Genomic DNA, 12,446 nt, shown 5'->3' on the forward strand with positions numbered 1-12,446 from the left:
ATTTGCAGATAAAAAAGCAAGAAAAGTAAACTTACATTAGATTTTTTTTATATTTAGTACCTCTGTAACAAAGTAGTTTACTAATAATAAATTATATTTTATATTGATAATTACTATACAATAATAACAAAACTAAGAAAGTATATTTTTTTGAATTTGACTAATTTCCTTAATTTTTCCTGTTTAATGTTTAAAAAGAGTGTGAAGGGCTCCGACATAATTTTTGCACTGGTCGCTGAAAAAGCTAGAGCCGGCCCTGATTGTCCGAATATTCCACTTTACCCGTAACATATTATATATACAGATAAAAATATAACATGTATGTATAGTGTATAATAAATCTTTATTATCTTACATTCGAAAATTTTTTTATTTTGACCCCTCTAAAATATTACTTATGGGCGCCCATGTAACGGCCGTACTTCCGCGCATTAACTGATACTACAAAATAATTTTTAAATTAAAATACAATTTTTTTTCGACATTTTACTACCTATGACAGAATTTTGACTGTTAATAATAAATTATACAAATGAAAGAAGAAACAAAAAGGTAATTTAATAAAAACTAATTATTTTAATGCAACAGTTATTCTTTATCTAAAATTTTTAGGTGAGGCACCGCCTCACTTGCCTTACACCAAAACCGCCACTGGTACAAAATTAAAAATTATCAAATAATTAAGATATAATATATTACGAACCGTGGCAATTAGTTTAATGGTTATATATATTAACTTACACAATACACGATATACAACAATTTAATTATTATTTCGTGATTATTTCGTATGTACGTACTGAATATCATAAAATGATAAATAATAATATTTATCTATATTATATTAATATATTTGTATTTATATTAATTATATTAATAATAATATTTTTTTCATCATTTTGTGATAATCATTAAGTACATATGAAATAATTATAAAATCATGATTAATGGATTGATGAATGTACAATGATGATTGTAAATAATTTAATTGTTAATATATAATGGTTAGATATAATAATAATGTATTCGTGTATTAATATAATATACGAAATTAAAATTAATCAATTATTAAAAATATAACATAATACGTTATGTTTATTGTTTTATTATTTTTTTATTTTTATTTAGCCACGCGCCTTGGGATCCCGCCTTAAGTGAGACGTTTACATCGATTGCAGGATCTAGATCCTAGGACGTCTCGGCGCGAGACCGTTTCAGCGAAAATTATTAGTAAAAAAAATTGTAATTATAATGTAAAATTTGTATTTGATAATAAAATAAGTACCATGTTTATTTCAATTTATAAATTTAATAAATAAATAAATAAATAAATGAACCAAAATAGTTATAATTATTTATAGTTAATGTATGCGCTGTCGCGAGCTCTTGGCTAGCAGTTGGCTCGACAACTCGCACCGTATAATGGTTAAAAAAAAATACGAAGAATTTAAATTCACACAAGATTTAATAAATAGGATGACCTATACATTATAATATAAATAAAATAATAATTAAAGTATAATATTATTTATCAATCGATATTAGGTATATATACGTATAAATAAATGTACTGTACTACTGTGACTATTAAGAAGTTCCCTCGACAGCGCATATAAATCGCACGTAAATAAAAAATAATATGAAAAAAAAATATCGACCCCAGTGATAGGCTGAAAATCATAAAATTATCTGACTGGTTTACAGCCAGATCAACCATAAATTATTATCGACTATTGTTTTCGCTGCGACAGAGCTTACGATAGAGGGCAGTTTTCTGCCGCAACTTGCGCAGATGATAGACAAAGGATCGGGTGACCAACTTATAAATTTATTCGAAATACTCAAAATTTAAGAATGACAATATCACTGCAACGCCTAGCGTACAGTATACATATATATTACAAATAAATTATATATATGAAAAAGTTCGCATTAACTAATAATTAATAATATGCGGGCGCCCAGAGCATTTACATATAAGATAATATAATATAACAAATTAATAAACAATAATTACACCTATAATAATGTGCGCTAATAAAATTCTATAGGCCTTTAAGTACAAAGATCTTCAATGCCACAGGTATAAAAGAAAATATATAATAATACGTAATCGTATACTAATAATAACAATTGGGCATTAAGGTCATAGTATACAAATAATAATTTTACTGGCCACTGAACACGAGGGGACAAATATGAGTATAACAACAATGTAGGACCTGATGGCGACAGCACTGGACCAATTGGCTCCTTGACACCGATGACGACTGTAGCTGATGCAAACAAGCTCTTCGTTGACGAGTTAAAACAAAAATGACACCTCGTGATCACATGTGGTTTTGTTGGTTGCGACACGCAAAAATAACGGTTGACGAACACGTTGTTCTCAGGTCAACCGTTGTAAAAAGACAGGCACACAGACGTCGAGCTGGCTAGCGATTCGGCCATGGGCTTACGAACTGTCACCAGACAGCGGAGGGGGAGCTTGCTGGACACAGCTTTATCTTGTAGCCGGACACCTTATCTTTTGCCACACCTGTGGTGTCCCGAGGAGATATATATAATTTGGCCAAAAGAAAAAAACCGTTCCGCGATCGAACAACTATGTTCATAACAATCTCTCGTGTAATAATAATAACAATAATATTCGTACTAATAAAGAGATATCAAAATATTATTTCTATAACTCTCTGCACAGTGAAACAAACTTGTATAATTATCATAGACATAAGTTCATTGTTACGAGTATTTGGCCGAATGTATTACGCGCCGAAAAGTACCTTGACGTAGGTATCGCCGAAACGGTCTCGCGCTGAAACGGATGTCTTCGAATCGACATTTCGCCGAAACGTCCAGCGCCCAACTTTCGACGCCGAAACGTCCCATTCCCCCTACCCTGTACACTGCTCTTCGGCGGTTGACGACCAGTTAGTCGTTAGTCAGGTGTCACTAATCACTACTCCGTAGTCCGTACTCATTGCGACATTACTAATTATTGCTCTGTTGCTCACGACGGTCGCGTTTTGTTTACAGAACGCACTATAAATTTTGATTTTAATATTTTGTTTCTTTTTAAATATTTATTGAACTGAATAATACGGGTTCACTAAAGTCTATTTTTATCAGCAGTGATTATTCAATACGATCGAGATTTATTCGTTTTGGATAGGAAAACATGAGTGAAATTACTATGCCTGTTTCTCAGTTTCAAGTCCAACGTGAGTATAATTTAAAAATTAAAATCTCATAATTATTGTTTTGTTAATGTCATTGATGGTTATATTTCACTCGGTTCAAGTATAATGATATTATTTATTAATATTTTATAGATTGTTATTACGCAATAGCTTATAATGAAGGGGCTAAAACTAGAATTTTTTTTTTTTTTAACTTAAAATGTTTATTTCCACAATCTGTTACATTTAGAACCAATAAGTGTTAGTGATGTTAAGATTTTTTTATGGCTAGAATAACAGAATAAAGAAACCTTCCATTGAAGGCACTTTGACAGTTAATTAATTAAGTAATTTTTACAATATACAAGTATATACAGTTAGAATGAAATTAGGTTATATATATAAACATTATTTTTTATTTTTTTTTAAGTTAGCAGGACCTGGCACGGCGGCCCCACCGCCTTTTCAATCTTTTTTGTGGATTACCAGGAATGTTTGCTGACGCAAGGCTTTTTATTAAGGGATTTGCGTGGTTTTGTATATTAAGGTTGAATCGCTTATAGGAGGTTTTTGCTACATCTTGGACAGAAGATATGGCAAGATCATGGTGTAGGGATTGGTTTGAGACATAAAAAGGTGCTTTGGTTATAACACGAAGGGTTTTTGACTGGAAGCACTGTATGCGATTTATGTTCGAAATCTTTGTAGAGAATTAAGATAGTTTTTTTTGTATTACGAGCAGGTAAGTATAGTCGTTGCTGAGTAGTGTAGTGGCGTAGTGTTGCGAAATACAAAAAACCGAATTTGATTTCTTCAACAATTGTATTCCATTAAATCACTAAGATTGTTATATTGGCGTATATCGACTCCGCCGGCTACTCTTTATATTATTTACATATTTATTCGGCTGGCTACTGCTTATAATAATTGCATATTCATTCCGTCGGCCACCGGTCGTTTATCCTTCCATTGTAAATTTATTAAACCTAGTTCGGAAATTTTCGGAAAGTTACTATAAAAAAATAAAAAATACATCCAACCAACTTTTGACCACATTGTTCGCATTAAGATTAAATATTAATATTAATAATAATTTAAGTAATAGTTATTTTTTTCATAAAAGTTAAAAATTCTGTAATACTTTAAACAGAAATTTAATAATATTTATTGTTGATTTATTTTATCATAACAATACAAATATTTGTATAATTAAATACCTACTATAAATTTGTTATTTATTCTTAAGAGGCGCAATTAATTTTTTTAATTTCAGAGTGACGTAAACTAATAAAGTTTAGGAATCACTGCTATATATTTTAAATACATATACAATGGGGGGGGGATAAACAATGTCCGGCGGAATCAGTGTGTAAATATTATAAATAGTAGCCGACGGAATCGATAATTCCCCTGTTATAATTCAGTGGAACCCAAAAGCGCAAATCGTCTTAATTTTTTCGATAGACCAAAAGTGAAGTCATTTTGTGCTTTTGTACCTTAGTAGTGGGATAAATGCGCAAAAATAAATATTGTACTTTGTACTTGTTACACATTAAGTTTTCTTTTAAAATAATTAATTTTTCAGTTAAATTATTTATCTTAATTAACTACAGTGCGTGACAAAAAGGCGCTTGAAGAATATATTTAGTTATAATATACTATATACTACAAGTGTATACAAATTATGTTATTACCATGTTAATTATTATTAAGTATTTTAATTAATACTTTCTCATATATTTTTTTAATTGTCCTAATAGCCATAATTATCATTCCTTAATTATTATTTTACTATTTATATATATTATTATATAAATCGAACAAAAACATAAACTTGTTGATTTAAAAATTCTAGAAATAAAATAAAATAAAATGGAGATGAGCAAGCCTGGTAAATATATATATATATACATATATATATATATATATATATATAGGTTAAGATTTAATAAGAACTATTAGAATTATTTTACTATTAATTGTATATTTTATTTATAGCTGTAAAAAATTGCTCTTTTAATTTTCTTAATATTCCATAGTAATGGTTTAAATTTTATAAAGTGGCCTACTTTACATTACAAAAATGATAATTATTATACTAATACCCATAAAGTATGACATATTATATATTATATATATATATATATTATTTGCATCAGTGTGTCTATGTGAAGACATAAATGTTTTATTAATATTTATTCTTATTTTTATGGCCTCAATCGCCTCCAGCTGCAACACCAAAACCGATGGGTCCTAAAAGTACATTTATTTACTGTAGTTCATGCAACAAAAAAAATCATACAGTTGTTTTAAAGAAACATAAAGCTATTGCTTGGTTGAGTTGTTTACTGTTATGTTTGGGTGGGTAAGTAATAAAACAACACTTTTGATTTTCATTGTTATAAGTTATAATAATTTGGTCTAAGGAAAATATTTTCGTTTATACAGTGTAATCACGGTTTTAGATAACACCCAATATTTTGGCTGGATGGTCATTTTGTTTTAAAGTATATTACAATAGTTATTTAAGTGACCTGTTGTGGCGCGGTGGTTGGCCTCGGCCACTACAATGTGTTTTGAAGTCAAGCATCGGCCGGCATCACTAATCTGGGATGGGTGAGACCACCAGGGTTCTTACATACTTGTAACATTTGCGCGTAACGTAACGTAGACGCACTATTCGTAACTCGACCTAGCAACATCTATTGACGCGACTCGAATTTTCCGACAACTATTGGAACGCGATGTAACTTCGTTGCGCATCAACTTTTGTTACTCGAGGGTTTTACGCCTTTATACGTCCATACGTCTATTGCTGTTACACGTCTACGTTACGTTACGTGCAAATGTTGCAAGTTTGTACGCAGTTTTTGGTGACGAATCTATGGCCCAAACAGATACACGCAGAGACGTTCCAACCCTAAAAAACAAACCCGGCACAAAAAATCTACTGTTCCTATCCACAGCTAATAGCCTTAGTTGCCGGGTTTTTAAAATAAGATTAATAAAAAAATTATTTAAGTTAAATAATTATATTATGAAACATATTTTATTTTAGCAATGTAATATTTATGAGCACCATAAAATAGTTATGTTAATGATGTTTGCATTTATAAATAAAAAATTAATGAAAAATTAATAAAAAAAAATTAATATATAATATATGTATTGAAAGAAAAAAAAACATAATATTCTGTAGAATCAAACTTTGAGATTCAAAATTTAATTAGTAAATACAAACATTTTTGCATCATTTATCAAATACTTAACGTTTCATCCTAAGGGCTAAGATTATTTGATCTATATAGAAACTTAATAGCATTTTATATTCTACTCAGCTTCCAACTACAATATTATAGTTTCATTAATCGCAACAATCAGAAACAATGTTTAATAATTAAATATTAATCCACAAATTTTATAAAAAAAAAACAATCTATATTAATTAATTCATAAACACGCATTACTAAAAAATGAATACTCAAACAGTTTTTTTAAGAACTTGATTATAAGTTACGCGCATAGTCTTGCGTAGATTTGTGAGTCCTGACTCACAGAATTCAATCTGACCCCTCCCCCTCCGTACAGTCACACAAGAAAAAAAATTTACCATGCTCATGGGCAATAAGTTCATTTTTATTTTTGTAAATATCTATGATTTTGATTTATTTTGTTATCAATTTCCGCCTTACTACTTTCTTAGGTTCAAAGTACCTACCCATCTACGTATAAAAAAAGCTCAGGTGGGGTTAAAGCCCAATCAGCCTTAATCGTGTGCACGTCTATGGTTACACACATTTAGTAAACAATTACAAAATAATTGCAAAAAACTGATGACAAAATATTTAAAAAAATAAACAGTTGTGAATACTGACTAAAAACTTAATATTGGAGTTGATACATTGCAGCCACTATAAGAAATAAATAAATATTATATATATAAATAGTAGTCTTACTCATAGGCGAAACTAAACATTTTTATTAGGTCAGGCCAAATAAAATATATATAAAAAAATATGTGCCCAAATAATTATTAAAATATATAATATACATTATAAAAATTTTCAGCCAGTATTAGGTCATGCCATAGCCTGACTGGCCTGACCCGTAGTTTCGCCTATGGTCTTACTTATATACTTATGTTGTATCATAGTAGCTCTTTGTGGTTGCCAAATAAATAATATATTTTTTACTTCTATTTAATGATCAATTATTGTAGTTAATTTGCACTTAAGTATTTCTTAGATTTCCAACAACTCATTTCAACACAAGGTCATCTAGTCAAAATATTAAGTGGTTACTTAAAACCATTGTGATCACATTGTAAACATGTATTGTTTTATAATTATTTAATATTTTTACAAAATTAATTTTTTTTTTTTACTAATAAATAGTGTTTAATTTTATGTATGTAAAATTATATTATTTTTTTTTAGATGTATTTGTGGATGCTGTTTAATACCTTTCCACATGGACTCTTGCTCAAATATCGAACATATGTGCCCAGAATGTAAAGCTTTTTTGGGACAATACAGACCATAAACTAAAATACAACAATACTATTTAAATCAGAAATAGTTTACTTTTATTATTATTATTAGTAATACGACCTTACGCCTTAAAAAAATGCTTTAATATCAATAAAATGCACTAAAAACATTAAAAATGTTATTAATTTCGATAAAAACAAAATTTTGAACAGTTTTGTGTATGTATAATATTATTAAAACTTAAAACTTATAAAAAATTCATCATTATGAAAAATTTATCTTATCAAAAAAATATTTAAATATATTCAATAAAAAAATTTTTTTTGTCTTCTCGCATATCTTTTTTTTTAGTCTGAAAAATGTTTAATGTTAATTAATAATTATTAGTTATAGAGTTTAAATGTATTTTTATTTTTTTTTTTTTTTACCTAATTTATAATCTTTGTTACACTAAACAATAACATGCTGCTTAATATTTTCAAATAAAAATCTTCTACGGTTATCTGTGAGTGTCGTTTTGTATACTAGTATACTGAAAAACTTCGATCAACGTCACAAGAAGTCATTGGGGTAAACTTCATAGATGCCATATCATCAGCAGTTAGTTCTTCAGAAATGTCGTCTCGAGTTGTTGTATTTCTTTCCAAAATATTTGAAATATTTTCATTGCTATATATTCTTTATTTTTTTCAATTACTAACCTAACGCAGCTATGATGGCCCCAGCCGTAGTAGATAAGATCAAACTATCTCATCCCTCATCGGTATTAGAACAGGTTGCGGATGACAACATCAAAAGCCCGTCGGAACCGGACGTGGCAAAGTCCGATGTCTCCGGTCCGCCTGCTAGAAGATGTATATCAATGCCTAACATTAAGATAACCTTTACGACCGAAGTAATTGAAAAAGAGTCCATCTCGGTGGACATTTTGGAAGACGTTCCAACTGGCACACCAAAGGAAGAGATTGAGTCTGTCGTATATACTCGTAAAGCTAAAAATGTCGCCGTTCCTTATGGAAACAAACTAAAAAAATTTTTCGCTGTTTATTATGCTGCGCATAACGCAGTTCGTTACCTATTGTTTACTGCGTTAAAATTTAAGGTATAATATTTAATATTGTTTGGTTATATTAGATAGCTAGTAGCTATTAAAAATTGTGTTTAACATATATCAACCTTTTTGTTGTGTTATTTTATCGGCTATTAGTTCGTTCTATTTTTTATTATAAAATATGACAAGAATGTAGTAAGTTAAATCTCCTTAAAGTCTTTCGTGTTTAATAGGTACGTATGTGTATCACAATCATTTCAAACATCTACGATCTACCGATCGCAATGATTTAGTCACTTATCTCCAATAAGTTAACGACAAGCTTTTCAAAAAAACATTTTTATTTGAAATTAAAAATGTATGTTGTGGTTTCAAAAAGTAAAAAGCTTTATCAGAGGGAAGGCGTGAGTTAAAAATGTTAGTTAAAATTTTTCCTGTAATGATGTTTCGAGTTTTTACTATAGCTACTTTAAGAAAAACTTAGGGAAAACATAGTGTAGTATTTTTAATCCTTAGTTATAAACACAAAAAAATTTTATGATTTTTCAACTTCAAAATTATTTACAAATTTTCGCGTTTTCGATAGAATTCGTAAATATTTGAACTATAAACGTTTATAAAAAAAAAATTGTGACTAACGATTTTTAATTTTTTTTAGCTACAATAAGAACAACTCATAAGGAACCTTGTATTACATTTTTAAAATTTTTTGGTCATCCAACATTTTTTATCGACACTTCAAAAAAAAAATTCTCATAAAAATCGATAATTTCAGTGGTCTATAAATAACTCAAAAAAAGTAAAATTTTTTTGAAAATTAAACTGTATATAGATAACGCTAACATAAACATTTGGTGAAAATTTCAAGTATTTACAGTGATTAGTTTTTGAATTACAACGATATAAAAAAATCGATTTGGTCGAAAACTGGTTTTGCGTAAAAATTCCCGTTTTTCCCTCATTTTTTTTTTGTTTTTCTCGATTTTTTTGAAAACTGTTGGAAAATGTTTACTTTTTACCTCTATAATGCACCAAGGATATTCACTTTGTCATCGGAAACTATCCCCGAAGTTTGAAATTGAAGCATTATTTCGACTACTTATGCTGTATACAGACACACACAAAAAAAAAAAAAAAAACACACACATTGTAAAATGAATACATTCATCACTTCGTTGGGTTATTTAAAGTATAACACATCATTGTTGTTTAACTAATGAAGGCACCCGACTACAACAAAATTTAATGTTAATTTATTAATACTTAGAATAATCATGAATTAATTTTTTCTGTTAAGTTTATTATATATAGGTAGTTTTATCTATTCCAAATTTTTTCATTTATTTTTTTTTTATATGTATTTTACCGAAGTCGGGTTTTTTTTCGTAACGTCATATGTATGTCGTTATAATCGATATGATTTTAATTTGTCACACGGTACTCAATATAGATAAGGTTCTCATACAACCTAGTACCTATGTACGTTAATTTTCCAAGGTAAAAACCAATGGAACTTTTATTTTTATTTAATAAGAATATATAGTATTCATTACTCGTACTATACTGACTATAGGCTATACAATATATTCGTACTATCATTTACGTCTATTACATCTAATTAGTTATTACTTGTATAATATATATATATATGATTTCATTTTTAAAATAACACTAAATAATAATGAACACGAAATTAAACATATTTTTTCGTATACCTACGTGTTTTTCATATCAATAAATAATACATACCTTTTTTTATTTATAAAATAGCAATAAATAACTGATAGAAAATATATTTAAATTTTTAAAATAATACAAAATGTTTTTTTTATTATTTGCCTGGCATGAAATAGGCATTTATTTAAATGACTAGGCAGATAGTGAAATTGCATAAACATTAAATTCTTTGACTATATGCCTAGGCATTTAATAAAATGCCTGATTTTACCATATGCCTACAACATATGCAATAGGTAATTCATCATCTAATTGCTTTCTTTTTTCGAGTAATAATCGAAGCATATCTTTGTGAGCTATGGGTTCGAATTAAGTTCGAAGTTCTTTTTCTAAAACAGCCTATTTATTAAAATTTTGATTTTCAATGTTTTCATAAAAAGTTAGTGTTGGGCCCTCTAAAAAATGCAGGTAAATATTGCAATTTTTCTTGTTCAGTCCAACTATTAATAGAAGCTGCTCTTTGATATTTTTTTTAAAATGCATCTATGCTCTCAGATAAAGATCCAGAAAAAGTGCCAGGTTTGAAATAGGGTTTTTTACTATTCATTTTATTTGTTTTGGTTTGATTATTTAAGTTTTGACAATTGTCTTTTATTGTTACAAAATCGTTTGAGCAAGATTCTTCGTTTAAATATTTTAATAATCTGTTTTTAAGTTCTACAACTGTTCCCGTACTATTTAAATTTCTTTTATTTAACTCTGAAATTAATTGTGGTTTTTTTAAATTTGTTTATTTCATCTGATAGTGAAATAAAAATTGGTTCTTCTATTTCATTCTCTTGATCATTATTATTTTGTGACATTGGCAAAAATTTTATCTATTCATTTATTTATTTATTTTATTAATATTTTATTATCATTTTTTTGTATCGGGGATTTTTAATCGTGGTAAGAGCCACTAGGTGAGCGTCACTTTGTAATAATATGAAAAGGACTTAAATATATATATATATATATATTATTATGATGTGTTACTTTTTCTTCTTTCTGACAATGTTTTCTCTATGGGTGTCTTGAAGGTAACTGGTATGCATTAAAAAATTACAACACTTATTTTATTTGACTTAACTCATTAACTTTATTATAAAACTTTTAATACGTGAATATATATTTTAATTTTTACTATTAACAATCTTCAATGTTTATGTCTTCTTGTACATACGATCTGCGTAGTCTTTTACTCTCGCTTGTGATGGTTTATACAAAGAGACAATAAGGACACTGAGTGTGACTGGCGGTGACCGGCCTTTTTATAATTAATATCCTACGTGTGTGTGTATTTTATCTATTGTTTTTATGATCCGACCATAGGTCATTTTATTATATTGTAATTAAATATTTAATTTTTGTCTTACATGATTATATTAATAAATGACTTGTAGCTAAAGGTCATAATTATTTACTTTATTATATAAATATTTAATTATTATTGCTTGGAAGCACATCATTACATATTGTTACTTATTTTGAATTCCAACAAAAAACAAAAATCGGTTGGGAAGAAATAATTATTTTACAAGTGAATATCCTATAGTAAAAAATTGAATTTCTAACGTTCTTGAAAAATAATTTGACTTTCCAGTTAATTTTTTTATTATCATTTGTAAAAAATCTTATGATAAACTTTTGTTAATTTTTAAATGAGTTTTGTTGAAAACTGTTTTTTTGGATTTTTCCCACAATTGTCAATTGATTGTTTGTTTTTCCCTATTATTTTGAAAAATACTGAGAACCTAATGCACATATTAATGCCACTAAAATTAACTTATTTTTGTTTAATTCATGATAAGCTAAACATTTTAAATAAAAATATTATGTAATCTAAGTTATTATTGACACAACATTCACATGGAAATAAAGTAAGGAAAGTCTTCGTAAAAAGTCTAGTCTAAAATAATTATTATACAAACATTACAAACTACTGACATGTATTTATAACATAGGTTTATTCTAATATTTTATATTAAATTTATTATTAATAAAAGGTAG

General features: G+C 27.9%; 1 protein-coding gene across 1 annotated transcript; it reads left to right on the forward strand.

Moving 5' to 3' along the window:
* The first annotated feature begins 2,978 nt into the window (after window positions 1-2,978).
* LOC112597183 (lipopolysaccharide-induced tumor necrosis factor-alpha factor homolog) lies at window positions 2,979-7,791 on the forward strand. Its single transcript, XM_025343120.1, has 3 exons — window positions 2,979-3,221; window positions 5,409-5,544; window positions 7,616-7,791. Exons 1-3 carry the CDS (start codon window positions 3,179-3,181, stop codon window positions 7,719-7,721), a joined length of 285 nt encoding a protein of 94 aa, XP_025198905.1. The 5' UTR covers window positions 2,979-3,178; the 3' UTR covers window positions 7,722-7,791.
* The last annotated feature ends 4,655 nt before the right edge of the window (window positions 7,792-12,446 follow it).

The sequence above is a fragment of the Melanaphis sacchari genome, unplaced genomic scaffold, assembly GCF_002803265.2.
Source record: "Melanaphis sacchari strain LSU unplaced genomic scaffold, SCAv2.0 Contig394_pilon_pilon, whole genome shotgun sequence".
NCBI lineage: Eukaryota > Metazoa > Arthropoda > Insecta > Hemiptera > Aphididae > Melanaphis > Melanaphis sacchari.